Source organism: Narcine bancroftii, chromosome 1 (assembly GCF_036971445.1).
Source record: "Narcine bancroftii isolate sNarBan1 chromosome 1, sNarBan1.hap1, whole genome shotgun sequence".
NCBI lineage: Eukaryota > Metazoa > Chordata > Chondrichthyes > Torpediniformes > Narcinidae > Narcine > Narcine bancroftii.
Genome location: NC_091469.1, coordinates 478,510,732 through 478,529,738, shown reverse-complemented (window position 1 = coordinate 478,529,738; position 19,007 = coordinate 478,510,732). Strand labels below are relative to the sequence as shown.

At 40.7% G+C, this 19,007-nt stretch overlaps 1 protein-coding gene across 2 annotated transcripts in view; it reads right to left on the bottom strand.

Moving 5' to 3' along the window:
• rheb (Ras homolog, mTORC1 binding) overlaps window positions 1-19,007 on the bottom strand; it is a 112,681-nt gene that overhangs the window by 90,946 nt on the left and 2,728 nt on the right. Inside the window, exon 2 of one of the 2 annotated variants that reach the window (XM_069914807.1) lies at window positions 8,552-8,855. The exons of the other annotated variant lie outside the window; for it this stretch is intronic. Coding sequence (XP_069770908.1) covers window positions 8,552-8,606 — 55 coding nt within the window. The 5' untranslated portion in view covers window positions 8,607-8,855. The remainder of the gene's footprint in view (window positions 1-8,551; window positions 8,856-19,007) is intronic. 2 annotated transcript variants of the gene reach the window in all.

Below are 19,007 nucleotides of genomic sequence, written 5' to 3'. Positions count from 1 at the left end.
CAGTGGGGAAAAAGGTCATGAGCACATGTACTCTTCCATCTGATTAGTTATGGCCACTGGATGAATGACCTGCAAGTTAATTTTTGATTTACTACACCCTTAGGCAAACTTGACCATCTTCTGACTTCATTCCTCATCGGCTACCCATTATAATTTTTTTTCATAAAGGGGTCTTTAGGAATTTAATCTCTTTTTAATTCAGGGAGAAGTTCAAATAATCTTTAGCGAAGAATGAAAATGTACAATTACTTCAGTTCAAAATTTGCATTTCTCCAAACTCCTAGCACCCTCTCAAAGTAACAATCGATATATTTGTAATTACACATCATTGCAAATACTGCGATTCCAAAAGCAAATAAAGACAATTGTTCATGTAGGAGACAGTTTTAGTAGGCTTGTACACTAGGCAAAACAAGATATTCTTCAGCTAAACCAAGGGTGGGCAACCTATGGCCCAAATTTATCCAGCCCACAACCCATTATGTTCACCCAATCATCCTCAATCGCTCCGACACACACAGTACGCTGCACTAAACTGTCAGCCTTCATCATTGGTGGCCCTGGAATCTGGATTAAACATCCCTCAGCAAAGGAAATACTTTGTGGCTATATAAATGCCACCCATTCCTTCAGGCAGCAAAATGACTGCATTTACACAGAATGTTCACTGAAGTCTCTCCACATTGTTATAACCAGGAATCAATCATGAACCGCATCACTTTCTACCTCTGGAAAAATAACTCACCCTAGGCGCTCCCAGGAACACACTTTGCCCTCAGGATGAGCCTGAAACAAGCTGTGCATCAGTGGCCTATCACCCATTGGTGAATGTGGAGCTGGGTAACCAACAGGGCGAACCTTTCAGAGCAACCCTGAAACACCCCCTCTCCCCGAGCCGCTCAAAAAGGTGCAAAGCCAGATGTCCGTTTGTGGGACACTGCAATGTTCTTTCATCCGACTCCAGCTGCAAGCAAAACTCAAAAAAATAAAGCAAATTTTGTTCACTCAGAAAAGGGATTTACCTCACATCCTCGTAGTTCAAAACACACCTTCAAGCGCAGAGAAATTAAAGTGTGAGATCTGGTTCAAAGGCAGAAATTGAGAGGAATACATAATAGCCTCTGCTGAGAAAGATTCAGGATGCTATATTTGATAAATGTATTAGTCTGCAGTTTTGCAACAAAAATAATTGTTCCTGATTATTTTTAAAACTCTTCAACTTTTTGAAGAATTATTTAATAGCAACCAAGTTTAAGTGACCATTTACAGCACTCCAAATGCCTGTCTGAGGTATTTCTATCTAGCAAGGGATGATTTTATCACTCCTGCTAAGTAGTTCATTCTACTGGTGGCAAGATTGATAGCACAGCTCCTTGAGATGATGTCCTGCTATTGGCATCAACAACTATGTCACCCAAAATCAAAATGCTTTCAAACAACAAACAAAATCAAGTTTCCCACTGATTGACCTGCTGTCTGTTTTAGGGTTAGTTGTTTTGTTTTCATTGTGACTCAACTTTTATGTTTTTTTTTTAAATTGTGTCATGTTAATGACTAACTCTTGATTTTTGGTGCATTTCCAGAATTGAAGATGCCTACCCTGACCTAAAATCATAGCTTTATAGAAGGAATATGGTTGATCACGTTGCTTGAACTTTTTCTGTGGATTGTTTTATGATAAATTATCGTCAGTTATGTTCATACATTGTACACTACATACTTCAAGCAGAAACATCGAAAACCTAAATTACACAGTGTCTGTGTTTCAGTATTTATTTCATTGATGGTAGCATTAGTGTGGCCTGCCGTTCTACCACTGACCCGCCCACACATGGTAAAAGGTAATCCGCCCCTGTGCTACATTAATGTTGCAAGTCAAGTAATAAATATCTGATGAGTTCACTTTAATTGCAATTCAGTTTCCTCGAGGAAAGGTCAATTAAGAATGTCAAACATCAGATACCATTCCAGAAGAGCATTATTGGGAGACAAAAATCAGAAGGAAACTGTATGAAGTCTGAAGTTAGGTTTGCAGGAGGTGATGAAAAATGAAAGCTCTCCTAATAAAGAGCTTGTGTGGATCAACATAAAATCTTACTTAACTCTAAACTTGACCTCACTATGTATATAAAACCCAAACTATTACAGTTTGGGCATAATTCTGAAGAGATAGTTTTAAAGTTCAATCTCAGAAATCTCTTGTGTTGAAACTCAGTCTTTAATACTGCTGTTCAAAAATTCTCAAACTCATGGATTCTTTGTAGATTTGTTTTCAGAGAAATGTTTCTTACACAAATGATTTTCCACAAATCCCTCTCTCTTGCATTGAAGTTTCAGAAACTGTTTCACCCATAGAGTAAGAGGGCTGGATGGGATAGAATTTGTTAAGTGTGTTCAGGAATGTTTTCTGAATCAATATGTAGACCCGACTAGGGAAGGGGGCAATATTGGATCTCCTATTAGGGAATGAGATAGATCAGGCGACAGAGATTTGAGATGGGGCAGATTTGGGTCTAGTGATCACAATACTATTAGTTTTAGGCTAGTAATGGGAAACAATAGAGGTGGGGGAAAAGGTTGAGGTTCTTGATTGGAAGAAAGCAAATATCAAGGGGATGAGAAAAGATTTGGAGGGTGTGGATTGGGATACGTTATTCTCAGGGAAGAGTGTAGCTGATAAATGGGAGATATTCAAAGGAGAAGTTCTTGAGCGTGCAGAGTTGGTATGTCCCCATGAGGATTAAAGGAACGGTTAGAAACTGTAGGGAGCCTTGGTTTCCAAAAGATATTGAGAACGGTTCGGAGGAAGAGGAGGTGTACAACAGGTATAAACAGCAAGGAAGGGATGAACTGCTTGAGGAATATAAGGAGAGTAAAAATATTCTTAAGGACATTAGAACAGCTAAAAGGAGAAATGAAGCTGCTTTGGCAGGTAAAGTCAAAATAATCCAAAGGGTTTCTACAGGTACAGTAAAAGTAAAAGAATAGTGAGGGATGAAATTGGACCCCTTGAAGATGATGGGGGTAGGCTCTGTGAGAAGCCAGAGGAGATAGGTGAAATTTTAAATGATCTTTTTTTCTTCAGTATTCACTAAGGAAAAGAATATTGAGCCAGATGAAGTGAGCGAGCTCATGGATAATAGAATTAATGAGGAGGTAGTGTTGGCTATATTGAAAACAATCAAGGTAGGTAAATCTCCAGGTCCTGACAAAATATTCCCTAGGACCCAGAGGGAGGTTAATGAACAAATAGTGGGGGCGTTGACAGAAATATTTAAAATGTCACTGGCCACAAGGGAAGTGCCGGGGGAGTGGAGGGTTGCTCATGTTGTTCCGATGTTCAAAAAAGGATCCAAAAGTAGACCGGGTAATTTTAGGCCTGTAAGTCTGACATGGGTGGTGGGTAAATTAATGGAAAGTGTTCTTAGAGATGGTATATAAAATATTTGGAAAGACAGGGATTGATTCAGAGTTCTCAGCATGGTTTTGTATGAGTTTTTCGAGGAGGTTACTAAAAAAGTTGAAGAGGGGAAGGCAGTGGATGTTGTCCATTTATTGACAAATAAATAAGGTTAGTAAGGAAGGTGGAAGCATTAAGTATTAATGAAGTAGTGAGATGGAGATGGGAGATGCCAGAGAGTGGTGGTGGAAAATTGTGTGTTGAATTGGAGGCCGGTGTTGAGTAGAGTGCCTCAGAGATCGGTACTGGGTCCACTGCAGTTTGCTGCTTATCATATTCATATATATAAAATGACCTAGAAGATTGGATGGCAAATTAGATTAGTAAATTTGCAGATGATACAAAGGTTGGCGGTGTTGTGGACAGTGAGGAAGATTATCAAAGCTTGCAGGGTGATATAGGACAGTTAGAAGAGTGAGCTGGAAGATGGCAGATGGAATTTAATAATGATAAATGTGAGGAGCTACATTTTGGTAGGATTAATCAAAATAGGACATAAACGTTAAATGGTAGACAATTGAGGAGTGCAGTGGAACAAAGGGATTTAGGAGTTACAGTACATTATTCTCTGAAAGTTGAATCACGTGGATAGGGTGGTGAAGAAGGAATTTCGTATGTTGGCTTTCATAAATCAGAGAAGGAGATTGACGAGAATGTTGCCGGGGTTTCAGGGTTTGAGTTACAGGGAACAGTTGAGCAGGCTGGGACTGTAATCTCTGGAGCGTAGAAGGTTGAGGGGTGATTCGATAGAGGTATTCAAAATTATTAGGGGGACGGATAGAGTCAATGTGGATAGGCTTTTTCCACTGAGAGTGGAGGAGATTCAAACAAGAGGGCATGGATTGAGAGTAAAAGGGGAAAAGTTTTAAGGGAAATATCTTCACGCAGAGGGTGGTGAGGGTATGGAATGAACTTCCGGCAGTGGTGGTAGATGTGAGATCGATGTTAATATTCAAGGATAGGTTGGAGAGGTACATGAACAGGAGAAGTGTGGAGGGTTATGAGCCAAATACAGGTCAGTGGGACTAGGTGGGAGACGATGTTCAGCACAGACTAGTGGGGCCAAACTGGCCTGTTTCTGGGCTGTAATGGTTATATGATGATTTCTCAAACTCAGGTACATCAGGTACTCAGGTAACCATCAAAATGGTTATGACCCAGAAACAAGAATGATCTTGCTTTCTTTTACCCAGAATTGGGTCCACAGCATCATTGCTCTTCCTGGACAAGGAGAAACAACAAGTGTCCATCTCATAGAATATCAGTGCATTTTCTGAATAGTTCAATATTAATCCACATGACCTTTACGGCTGATTTTGTTTGAAGTTCCTTGCTGAAAATGTCTCTAGGATGTCTGCATAGGGTGTTTCTCTGAGTAAACATTCATTGTCTTCAACATTTCAATGGATATTCATTGCAGCTCTATGGCTGTTTACGCAGCTTCCACCGAACAATAATCCAAGCTTGTTTAGAGATGGACGTAGGAGACATGGTGTCTCTCTCAAAATGGTTTTTGTTTCCCTGAATCTAATCCACAAAATAAGTTTACTGAAATATATTATAACTAAAGATCAATAATAACACAATTCAATCACAGTTAAATATAAACTTCAATTTGATGTCATTTAGATAAACTTATAGATCAGAAAAACTCAATACAAATTATTATTGGGGCTGAGGTGAAGAAATTTTAAAAACTCATTCATTATTTGGTTGGGGAAAGAGTGAACACGTGTGTCATCTTCTTTAGAAAAGACAAAACACAGATTTGGAGAGGAGATGCAAAGTTATTTCCACCTGAGGATGGTAGAAGACTGTAAAAAGGGTGGAAGAAGCCAAAACCTTGACCACATTAAAAGTGATTGTGGAACCATACTTCAAGAACCAGTTGTTGAGCTCTTGAAGAGCAGGGCCAAATGGTGGCGTTAAGCTAATTAATTCTTTTGGGGCAGCACACTAAGGACAGGCTAAATGGTGCCATAAATTGTCAGTGACACAGAGTCAAAGGTCAGCATCTGTGCAATTATCCACACTAATGAGGACCTGCAATTATCAGGCAAGATAAACAGAATTCCTTCCCTAAAAAGGTATGATCTGGAATCTTCAACATTCCAATAATGTCATGGATAAATGAAATTTAGTTGCAGATCAACCACAATTTAATCAAAAGGTAGTCTCACCTCCCCAATCCCAACTTTGTAGGCAACCATTGGTTCACAAATGTGATGGTAATGAGAAAATACTGGAGAAGTTGCTAGATTAATAGCTGGGTGACCTTCAGAGTTGGCAATTGTGGGTCAGGCATTCAGAAGTCCCACTGAGAAGAGAACAACACTTGTAATCTGAGACAGTAATCAGAGAAATGCGTGTCCCTCAAAGTTCACTATACAGCAAGTAGAAAATTCAAATTCTTCAAAGTTTCGTCCCCAAAACTGCTGCAAGCTTTTTGTGGAGGAAGGGCAGTTAAGAGAGGCAGGCAATGGGTGTGATTGATTTGCAGTAAAGGAAAGGTATTTGGAATGAAAGTTACAAGAAGAAGAAAAAAAAAATCACAGGGATTAAGGGCATAGATGATCATAAAGGTGAGCACTTTGAGCAGATGCAAAAAAACTAAACCCTATTCACTTCCCCTGAATTTTTGAGGGAGTTTCATAAAAGCTGTCAAAGATTTGAGAAGGACAATTTAAACCCAAATGAACTTGTTTCTACCATCAACACAGAATGTACAACTTTCCTTTAAAAAATAGAAAAACTAGCCCAAGACAATATCAAGGAAGCTCTAAAGAAACTCAAAAACATTGGTGGAATTCAGCAAGTCTTGCAGCACCCAGAGGAGGTAAAGATATCTAACCAACAATCTTGATGAAGAGCTCGGGCCCGAAATGCCGGTTATATATCTTTATCTCTAATGGACCCTGCAATACCTGCTGAATTCCTCCAGAATTGGAGTTTTTGCTGCAATCACGCCATCTGCACACTTTAGTATTTCACTTAAAGAAGCTCTACTTCTACTCTAAAATATTCCTGAGTATGACCAAAAGTGTTTGAAGTTGTTAAGCACTTATTTTCCCCTGAAGCAACAATGACTGTTGGACAGGATGCTTTAATGTTACATTTGGAAGTTAATTGTGAAGCAATGAAACAATGCAGTAACAAAAGTGGCCGATCACTATTCAGTATGTAGCAAGAAGGCACAATAGAAATAGCACAAGATATAATTGGAGGTACATATTTAAATAGTATTGTTACGAGCCCAGACGACCCCAAAACCCAGCAGTAATAGATATTCACCAAGACAAATGGTGACTTAAACAAAAGTTGCTTTTAATTATCTTTAAACATGAAAACAGAATCACACTTTAACTTATCACTATTAACTTATCTAACCTAACTTCACCCCCATCTAATTCTAAATGCACGTGTAGGTAATGTGTGTGTAAGTTCAGAAAAGCTCTTTGGTTCACTGTCCAATCTCATTTCTCATTCTTCCAAGTTCACTGGTTGCAGGCAATTCTTAGACTGTGCACAGAATTTAACATTTATAAAGTTCACCAGGCTTTGGTGCTTGAAAGGTAAAAATGGTTACTGCTCAGGAAGGTTCTTGTCAGTTTTCAGAGAGAGATTTGTTGTATGACGGACACCCAGCCACTTCAGTGTCTTGCCAAAAAAAACTTGCCCCCTCAGGGTTCTCCAGATGATAACCTCTTTCTTTCAGGTCACCACTGAGTTCCTTCTTGTTTCTCTTATTTCAAGTGAAACATTAGACAGCCAGTCTTCTCCTCTTGCATGAACCACAAGGGCTTTGACCAGGCTAAACTAAGAACTCACAACCCATCTTCCAAATGGGGTTTTCCACAAGCTTGCCAGCTTGTCCTGTTCTAGTTCAAGCTGCTGTTGCTGTCTGTAACACTGTGGGTGGGTGGGCGTGTGGGTGTGTGTGAGACACAGAGAGAAAGCCCGTTTGACTCTCTCTCTACTTGGAAAATCACATGACCCTCTTAGAACAGCAAGTTTCCTTCCAGACAACATGCAGCTCCGACGAGCTCATTCATCTGTTGCCTTCTTGTAAACAACAATCCATTCTTGAAGTCTCTTGGGCACTCTCCAAAGCTTCTTCAAAGACTATTGGCCCTGACATGCCTAGCATGGGGCAGAGCTCCAGTATTTTAAATAAGATCTGTTTTGAAGTGTTTGTATGTGACCTACACTAAAACATACCCCAATTTATCTCCCAAAAACATATCTATTTTCTGTCACAGTATATTTATAAATATTAGTTCTAAGTAGTCTATTTCTAAAGGGAAATATGGAGATTGTCTTACCAGGTAGAGACACAACATACTTGTCAAATTAAAGTTAAAGCTAAATGGATTCTGAAATTTATAATAGTTAGTTCAACGTTCAGATTTATTGTCAGAGAACATATATGACATTGCATGCAACCTTAGGATTCTTTTTCGTGCAGGCAAGGCAAAATTATCAATTATTGGTAGTGCAAAAAAATGTACTCAAGAAGCTACATACACACATAAATAAATATAAACAAACTGGTTGTGCAATAGAGAGAGAAAAAAAACTATGTGCAAAAGTAAGGGTCCTTAAATTAATCTCTGATTTGAGTTTGTCTTTGAGGAGTCTGATGGTGGAGGGGAGGCAGCTGTTCCTGAACCTGGTGGTGTGAGTCTTGTGCCACCTGTACCTCTTTCCTGATGGTTACAGCAGAGCTTGTCCTGGGTGGTGTGGATCCTTAATAATTGCAGCTGCTCTCCGACAGCAGAGGTCCCTGTAGATGTTCTTGATGGAGGGGAGTTTTGCCTGTGATGTCCTGGGCTGTGTCCATTACCTTTTGTAGGGCTTTCCGCTCAAGGGTATTCATGCCCCCATACATGTTACAGCCATTCAGCACACTTTCTACTACACATCTGTAGAAATTTGCCAGGGTTTCTAGTCAACTAAACCTCCACAATCTCCTGAGGAAATAGAGGTGCCACTAGTGTGTTTGTAAAAGGTATTGTCGTACCGAACCACATAGTCATCGGTGTATAGCGAGTAGAGTTATACTGATGGAAACAGTGGAGGAGATGTTCTTACCAATCTTCACTGATTGTGGTCTGGAGGTGAGGAAATCCAGGATCCAGTTACTCATTGGGGTGTTGAGGTCCAGGTCTTAAGAGTTTGCTGATCAGTTTTGAGGGGATAGAGTCATTTAATTTAAAATTTTACTCTTCCATTTCCATCCCCATAAACTTGGCTGGTTGCAAGTATGGAACCTTCATTTACCAAATGCCTTTAATAACGATGATTCTCCCAAATGGCAGAATGCAGACCATGAAGATAGAATCCACATCTAGGGTTTACAACACTCCAACATACAGGCCAACTAAACCTTGATATACTAGAGAAATCAGATGTAAATGGCAATCAATACTAGGATTCAAAACAGGACGAAGAAGTCAGTCTACATTCAATCATTACCTGCCTGCAATCCTGCAAATGGCTTTTTAATGTGTTGTCAACCCAATTACTACCTGTTCCTGCTTGGTTCGGCTGGGAGTCGCAGGAGGAGCTTGGAGAGAGTCGGGCTGTGAATCAGAGGAGGAGGAGCTTGCTGAAAGTGAGGAGAAGGTAAGCTATTAAAGTCAAGGGGCTTACCGGGGATTGGGCCTACTTGGTTCGGCTGGGAGTCGGAGGAGGAGCTTGGAGAGAGTCGGGCTGTGAGTCAGAGGAGGAGGAACTTGCTGAAAGTGACAGGGTTAATTGGTCAAGGGGCCAATAAAAGGAGTGAAAGGGGAGGGAGCGGCCAGCGAGGAGTGGCTCAGTGAATGAGTGGAGCAGTGAAGGAGCGAGACTTCCTGGTTTTGGCTTATCAGGCTTCGGCGAAAGCAGGCAAGGAGAAAAGGTAAGCTGAGTTATTTGCCTTCGTATTCAGAGTCATGACAATAGGGTTAGTGGTCTGTACTGGGTGTCAGATGTGGGAACAATGAGTGACCTCCACCCTCCCAAATGGCCACATCTGCACCAGGTGTACCGAGATGCAGTTACTAAGGGAGCGAATTAGGGATATGGAGCTGCAGATTGATGACCTGCGGCTTGTAAGGGAGAGTGAGGAGTTAATCGACTCAACTTTCAGGGTGATAAATACTCCAGAACCCGTGTCAGGTAAGTGGGAAACCGTCAGGGGGGGGAAAGAAAAAAGCGAGAAAAACGGAGAGCGCACCAGTGACTATTCCACTCAGCAACAGTTATGTTGTGTTGGATTCTGTTGAGGAAGATGACCGGACAGAAGATGGCCACGGGCACCAGGTCAATGGCAATGAGCCTGGCAAAGTGGTGCAAAAGAAAAGGAAAAGGAGAAATGCAGTAGTTATTGGGGACTCCATTGTCAGGGGTATGGACAGGAGGTTCTGTGAGCCAGATAAGTATACCCGCATGGTGTGCTGCCTCCCTGGTGCAAGGGTACGAGATATCACAAATCGGGTCCAAAATATTCTGAGAGGAGAGAGAGAGCAGCCTGATGTATTGGTACATGTGGGTACAAACGACATTGACAAGAAAAGGGAAGAGGTAATGAAAAGGGATTACAGTGAGCTGGGACGAAAGCTGAAAGACAGGAACGCTAGGGTGGTGATCTCGGGATTACTACCTGTTCCAAATGCAAGTGATGAAAAGAATGTAAGGATAAGGAAAATGAACGTGTGGCTGAGGTGCTGGTGTACAAGGCAAGGATTTGGCTTCTTGGATCATTGGGATCTCTTTTGGGGAAGGCATGATCTTTACAAGAGGGACGGTTGCACCTCAATCCAAAAGGTGTCAACATTTTGGCAAGTATGTTTGGTACAGCAGTGGGGCATGGTTTAAACTAATTTGGCAGGGGTATGGGAACCAGAGTGATAGGAAAAAGGGTAAGGAAGATAAAGTAATGGCCAGGAAAAGTAAAATAGGAAAAGTAATGTTGGGAGGAAAAAGTAAAAAAAATCAGATGGTGCAGTGAGTTTTCGGGACAATGAGAGTGTTAAGAAAATTACAAAGAAAAATAGTGGGCAGAAAAATCAAAAGAAAAGGTTACAGAAGTCACTAGATATTAAAAGGACAAAGAGCATAAGGGCACTTTATCTGAATGCCCGCAGTATTAGAAATAAGGTTAGTGAACTTGAGGCGCAAATCGGTATCCATGCCTATGATTTGGTAGCCATCACGGAAACATGGCTACAAGGTGTCCCTAAATGGGAATTAAACTTTCAAGGGTATCAGGTGGTGCAAAGAGATAGACAGGATGGTAAGGGAGGTGGAGTTGCACTCTTAATCAAAGATGAGCTCCAGGCAGTAGTGAGGAATGATATAAGATCTAAAGAGCATAATGTTGAGTCCATTTGGGTAGAGATAAAGAATAACAAAGGGAAAAAAATATTGGTGGGCGTTATCTATCGCCCACCATATAACAATAGTTTAGTGGTACAGGAAATAAATAGAGATAAGTGAGGCATGTAATAATGATACGGCAGTCATCATGGGGGACTTTAACTTCCACATAGATGGGAAAATCAAGTTGGTCGTGGGAGTCTGGAAGAGGACTTCATAGAATACATTCGCGATAGCTTTCTTGAGCAGCATGTTAAGGAACTCACAAGAGAAAATGCTCTCCTGGATCTAGTGTTGTGCAATGAGATAGGTCGAGTAAATGATGTAATAGTCAGAGACCATCTGGGAAATAGCGATCATAGTATGATTGAATTTCTCATTCAGATGGAAGGGGAAATAGATCTAAAACTAATATTTTATGCTTAAACAGGGGTGACTACCATAGGATGAGGGAGGAATTGGGCAGGGTGGACTGGGAGCACAGGCTCATTGATGAAACAGTTGAGGAACAGTGGAAGATTTTCAAAGAAATATTTTGTAATGCTCAACAAAAATATATTCCGGTCAGGAAAAAGGGCAGCAAGGGAGGGAAAAATCAACCGTGGTTAACAAAGGAAATAAAGAAGAGTATAAAATTGAAGGCGGAGGTGTACAAAGCTGCAAAGAGCAGTGGGAAACTGGAAGATTGGGAAATCTTTAAGAGACAACAAGGGGTTACAAAGCGGGTAATAAGAAATGGGAAAAAGGATTATGAAAGTAAATTGGCACAAAATATAAAAACAGAAAGCAAAAAATTTTATAAATATATAAAACGGAAGAGGGTGGCCAGAGTTAACATAGGACCCTTGGAGGATGAGAAAGGAAAACTGGTAGCAAAAAGTGAGGAAATGGCCGAGGCATTAAACAAATATTTTGTGTCAGTCTTCACGGTGGAAGACATGTCCAGCATGCCCAAGTGCGGAGTTAAGGATGCGAATGTTGGGGAGGGCCTTGATAAAATAGTTGTTACAAAGGAAGTAGTGATGGAGAAACTAATGGGACTAAATTCAGACAAATCACCTGGTCCTGATGATATGCATCCAAGGGTGCTGAAGGAAATGGCAGAAGTTATAGTTGATGCATTGGTGGTCATATATTAAAATTCCTTGGATTCTGGGCAGGTCCCGGCAGACTGGAAGACAGCAAATGTCACGCCACTTTTTAAGAAGGGATGTAGGCAAAAGACTGGAAATTATCGGCCAATTAGCTTGACGTCTGTGGTTGGAAAAATCCTTGAAGCCGTCATTAAAGATGAAATAGTGAAACTTTTGGAACGTAAGGGTTCAATCAGGCAGACGCAGCATGGTTTTAGAAAGGGAAGATCTTGTTTGACAAACTTGTTAAGATTCTTTGAGGATATAATGGGTGCGGTGGATAGAGGGGAACAGGTTGATGTTGTATATTTGGATTTCCAGAAAGCGTTTGATAAGGTGCCGCACAGAGACTTCTCAGTAAGTTACAGGAAAGTGGAGTCCAGGGAAATATATTGGCCTGGATTGAAAATTGGTTGTCTGACAGGAGGCAGAGAGTCGGGATAAATGGGAGTTTTTCAGGTTGCAGAGAGTGGTAAGTGGGGTTCCGCAGGGGTCAGTGTTAGGCCCACAACTGTTCATCATTTACATTGATGACTTGGAGGAGGGGACAAAATGTGGTGTAGCCAAGTTTGCGGATGACACCAAATTGAGTGGAAGAGCAAATTGTAATGAGGATGTGGAGCGTCTGCAGAGGGATATAGTTAAGCTGGATGAGTGGGCAAAGGTCTGGCAGATGGAGTACAATGTTAGTAAGTGTGAGGTTATCCACTTTGGCAAGAAAAATAAAAGAGCTGAATATTATTTAAAGGGTGAAAAACTACAGCATGCTTTTGTGCAGAGGGACTTGGGAGGGCTTGTGCATGAATCGCAAAAAGTTAGGTTGCAGGTGCAGCAGGTTATTAAGAAGGCAAATGGAATGATGGCCTTCATCGCTAGAGGAATTGAATTCAGGAGTAGGGAGGTAATGTTGCAACTGTACAAGGTACTGGTGAGACCGCACCTGAAGTACTGTGTCCAGTTCTGGTCTCCATATTTGAGGAAGGACATACTGGCTTTGGAGATGGTCCAGAGGAGGTTTACTAGGTTGATCCCTGGGATGAAGGGGTTGACTTATGATGAAAGATTAAATCGTCTAGGATTGTATTCGCTCGAGTTCAGAAGAATGAGAGGAGATCTTATAGAAACATATAGGATTATGAAGGGTATGGATAGGATAGATGTAGGAAGGTTTTTTGAGGTTTTTTTCTCAACTTATAGAAAGTATTTGGTGTAAAGGACGTGATGTCGACCCAAATGAAGAGTGTGTGACTGTTTCTTTAACTCCTCCATTTAATCCATATAACCACCTGTCACTTCACTGCTCGATTCCTATTTCGAGCAAAGTAGCCTTTGCCCTTCGATAAAATCCCAATAAAAAGTAACAGTAGAGACCAACAGTACTTGTCGGTGAATTATTTCCCTTCTGCACTCAAATCAACAGTGAATTCAACAATTTCAGAAAAGCTGAACACGTCTGCATACAGAGACAATGCTGTGGGCAGATGATTGGTATTTCCCAATAAATCTTTGATCAGAGCTTTCAGTGACAGGAAGAATGATTTATGCCCATAGAATGCACAATTATCCTTTATTCACTACATTATGGAAGAATAAGATCACTTAAGATGGAAAAAAAATGCTGTAGTTCCATCTGTTTGCATAATGCAGCCTTGTTCTATGTCCATTGACTCTTTGTTGCAAGTTATCAATTCTGCTGTTGCCAGTCCAAACAATAATTCATATTGGAGATTTGTTTTAAATCCCTCTTCCCAGAGATGCTTCTCCTAGATTTACCTTTTATTTCTGGTTCATTTTAGGGATCACTTCTCTTCTACATTGCATACCATCACATCTCTTTTTTTTCCCCATCATCTTAAAAGCTCGTGTTGTAATTTTAACGAAAGATCAAACAGCTATGTCATTTAGCTCCCTGCACATTGTGCAATCAGAATATTTCCACTGACGTATATTTGAATTCCACAGATTACTTTACTAATTTATCAGGACTAAACATTGTTTTATTTAATGAGTACCACAAAACAATGCAATATATAAAAGATATTTGAAGAACTTCAGTTCCAATGCAGACATGAGTAGAGGCTGATTATGACAAAGTAACAGCTATACTGAAAACAAAAATGCTGAGAACACTCAGGTCAGGTCACATCTGCGATTCAGCTCAACCTGAAGAATTAACCATTTCTCCTTCCTCAGAAGCTGCTTGCCATCACGAGCATTATATTTTTATTTCAGATTTCCAGCAACTGCGGGCACGGCAGAATTACCACTAATTGGTAGTGCAAAAAAAATAAACCGTACATAGCGAACATGTAAACAATCAAAAGAACTGTAAAAAGATAACAAATGTACAAATGTAAACAAACTATGCAATATAGAGAACAAAAAGAAAGCCAATAAGGAGCACAAGTTAAACAAATCTCTGATTGAGTTTGTCGTTAAGTCATCGAGGTGGAGGGGTAGCAGTTGTTCCTGAATCCGGTGGTGAGAGTCTTGTGGCACCTATATCTCTCTCCTGATGGCAGTAGCGAGAACAGAGCATGCGCTGGGTGGTGTGAGTCTTCGACGATTGCTGCTGCCCTCCAACAGCAGCGTTCCCTGTAGATGTACTCAATAGTGAGGAGGGTTTTTCCTATAATGTCCTGGGCTGTGTCCACTACCTTTTGGAGGGCTTTATGCTCAAAGCTATTGGTGTTCCCATATCAGACTGTGATGCAGCCAGTCAGCACACTTTCCACCGCACCTCTGTAGAAATTTCCTAGTGCTTCTGATGTCTTACAAAACCGCCGCAAACTCCTGAGGAAGTAGAGGTACTAATGTGCTTTATTTATGATGCAATTGGTGAGTTGGATCCAGGAAAGATCTTCCGAGATGTGCTCGCCCTCTCTACCTCTGATCCCCCAATGATCAATAGATTATATACATCTGGCTTTCCTTTCCCGGATTTTGATGACATTGAGTGTAAGGTTGTTATTCATCTTCATCCTGTACACTGACTCATCCCCATTCTTTATACATTACCATGGTATCGTCTGCAAATATGTAGATGGTGTTATTGTCATAATGAGCTACACAGTCGTAGGTGTAAAGTAAGTGGAGCAGGGGGCTAAGAACACTGATGGAGATGTTCTTACTAATCTTCACTGACTGTGATCTGGAGGTGAAGAAATCCATGATCCAACTACACAGTGAGGGGTTAACACCCAAGTCTTGGAGTCTGCTGATCAATTATGAGGGGATCATGGTGTTAAATGCCAAAGTGAAGTTAATAAAGAGTAACCTGATGTATGCATCTTTGCTGTCCAGATGTTCCATGGATTTGTGTAGAGTCAGTAAGATGGCATTTGCTGTAGACCTGCTGCCGCGATAGGCAAACTGGAATGGATCAACGTTACCACTCAGACAGAAGCTGATCATCGCCAGCCTTTCAAAACACTTCAACTCTGTTGATGCAAGTACTATGGTCGAAAGTCATCAAGGCACCCTTCTTGGGCACCGCACGTGATTGACGCCCGTTTGAAACAGGTGGGTACTAGGCCCTGCTGGAGAGAGATATTGAAGATATCCGTGAATTCCTTTGTAAGCTGATCAGCACAACTCTTTAGTACTTGGCCAGGAACTCCATCCAGACCAGATGCTTTCCTCGGATTCACTCTTCTGAAGGCATCACACACGTCATCCTCAGATATGGACAGGGTGGGATCATCAGGGGATGTGGGGGTGGTTCTTCACTTTTACTGTCATCAAATTAGTTGCAGAAGGCATTGAGTTCCTCTGGAAGAATCTTTGCCGTCAGCTACTTTACTGGATTTGGGTTTGTGAAAGATGATTAGAACAATGAACCAAAAGTTATCAGAATTCTTAAAGTCCAAACAAAAGCACTAGGACAATAATCACAGATAACCCATATTTCCAATACAAAAATCTTATTTAATGTACCATTAATTTTCAATATTTTGACTTATAACAGTTTACTTTGGTTCTGCCAAGCCAAATACAAAAAGTTTCTAGAATTTCCATGGATAAATTGACATGGAATTATAAATTGGGAGGGTTAAAATTACTGGATTTTAAAAAATATTATTTAGCTGCACACATTTGTTTTGTTACTGCTTTTTTTTAAAATGAGGCGATCCCTTCCTGGACTATAATTGGCTTGCACATGGAAGGAGAGGAGATGGCAGAAGATTTTATTTATAAATTGAATTTTAAATTAATTAAAAGGAAATCAAATAACCCAATTGTTATGATCAGAGGCAATTGAGGGACTTGAGATATAATTTACATAACACATTCTTCTGCTATATCCAATTGAAATTGTTTTTGAGGGAAAAGTGGGGACCATCAGAGAGAGAGAGAGAGAAAGAGAGAGAGAGAGAGAGAGAGAGAGAGATGATCCACAATGCTGGTCAGATCAATCTGTAGATTGTAACAATATTAATATTTGGGGAGAATTTATAAGATTTAGAGTAGGTCACATACATACACACATTTTAAAACCATTTTTATTTGAAAGACTGAAGAATTCATATTGCAAGATCTCTGGAGAATGTAAGCACCTTTCACAAGTAGGTGTTAATTGAACTGGCTTCATAAAATGCTTGACCATTGTCTTGCTGGAGTCATGCTGTCTATCAGTACCCTTTCTGCAAAGTGCTCACAGAAAGGTCAATTCTGGATTGTTTACCTAAGATAACTTGAGAAGAAGAACTCCTGTTGTTTGCTGGAGAAGGTGGGGGTTTTGCAAGACATGAGTCACATGCTCTCTTTGGAGTTTCAGTTGGAAAAGAGAGTTGAGTTAACAGCTCAGTCAGTCAGTTAGTCACTGACAAGTAACTGAAAAGTGCAATCCAGGGGGAACTGATTGAAACTGATGAAAGCAAGTTCCAGAGCAGTAGATGGCTGGAAGTGCTATCTGTCTGATGTTTCTCTTGAAATAGAGGAAGGAATGGAGCTCTGTGGTAGCTTGAAGAAAGAGGTTATCGTCTAGAAGACCCTGATGGGGCAAGTTTCATTAGCGAGACACTGAGGTGACTAGTGGTGGTACCTCAGTTGTGGAAATCTTGGAGCAACAAATATCTCTCTCTGCAAACCCTACAGAAACTTCCTGAACGGTAAACATTTACCTTTCAAGCACCAAGCCTAGTGAACTTTATACATGTTAAATTCTGTGCACAGTATAAGAATTGCCTGCAACCAGAGAACTTGGAAGAAGGAGAAGTGAGATTGAACTGTGAACCAAAGAATTTTTCTTGAATTTACACACACATTACATTCACATGCGCATAGAATTAGAAAGGGGTAATTTGGGTTAGTATAGAGTATTATAACGAGATAGACAACAGACTCACCAAGGCAAATAGCGCCTTTGGAAGACTACACAAAAGAGTCTGGAAAAACAACCACCTGAAGAAACACACAAAGATCAGCATGTACAGAGCCGTTGTCATACCCACGATCCTGTCCGGCTCCGAATCATGGGTCCTCTACCAGCATCACCTACGGCTCCTAGAACGCTTCCATCAGCGCTGTCTCCGCTCCATCCTCAACATTCATTGGAGTGACTTCATCACCAACATCGAAGTACACGAGCTGGCAGAGTCCGCAAGCATCGAATCCCCGCTGCTGAAGATCCAACTACGTTGGGTGGGTCACGTCTCCAGAATGGAGGACCATTGCCTTCCCAAGATCGTGTTATATGGCGAGCTCTCCACTGGCCACCGAGACAGAGGTGCACCAAAGAAGAGGTACAAGGATTGCTTAAAGAAATCTCTTGGTGCCTGCCACATTGACCACCGCCAGTGTGCTGAAATCGCCTCCAACCGTGCATCCTGGCGCCTCACAGTTCGGCGGGCAGCAACCTCCTTTGAAGACCGCAGAGCCCACCTCACTGACAAAAGACAAAGGAGGAAAAACCCAACCCACCAATTTCCCCTTGCAACCGCTGCAACCGTGTCTGCCTGTCCCGCATCGGACTTGTCAGCCACCAACGAGCCTGCAGCAGACGTGGACATACCCCTCCATAAATCTTCATCCGCGAAGTCAAGACAAAGAAAAAAAGAGAGTATAGTATAGGAATAGAGTTAAGTTAAAGTTTGATTCTATTTTCATGTTTGAAGTTGATTAAAAATAACTTTTGTTTTGAAATTTTTTGTCTTGGTGAATGTCTATTGCTGCTGGGTTTTGGGGCCCTCTGGGCCCGTAACAAGATAGTACGACTACCTTTATTAATTCTAGATATAGTCTGATTCATTCTAATTTTTTTGCACCAATTATATCTCACGCCTCAAAGGATACATAAAAATAAACAAGAATTTTCTGATTTGTGTTTTAGGTGTGGAATAGATGTTGTGCCTTTTTACATTCTGCCTGGTGAGCCACAAAATTAAGACGCTTTTGATTAGAATTGGGGGAAGTGTTGACAAAAATTGTGGGGCGAACTTCCCACTAGACCCAGAATTGTTTCTTCTGGAAATATGGCAGTTATAAAAATTAACTTCTCCAGAAGTAAATCTAAATTTATTAAAATTGCGTTGTCAATAGCCAGGAAATGTACAGTGGTGACATGGAAATCCGATTCCCTACTTCACATTGATTGTTGGAACATGGAAGTGCAAAGTTATATTCACCTTGAAAAGATTACTTTTAGTCTTAGGAATAGATATGTTCATTGAAATTTGGAGATCCTATTTAGATGACTTAAATGCCCAGACTGGAGAACTTATTTTGATATTTGTCCATTAGTATACTCCTTATTAGAAATTTAATACTTCTAAAATGATGTGACTCTGAGATGTCGAACCTTGTTTCTGTGGCTTTTTCTTTTCTGTTTTCGTTCTTTTTATCTCACCCTATTCCCTGCTGTTTGTCCCTTTTTCTTTTGAATCTAGAGAGGGGGTGCTAGAAGAGGGACTCTTTCCTTTTTATTTTTGGACCTGATGAATGTTTTTCTCAGATTTTTATATTCAAGGCATTATTGTTGTTGTATTAAGTCCGATATTCTAGATGTTCTTAAAACTTAAATAAAATATTCAAAATAACGGGATTACCTGTATTGC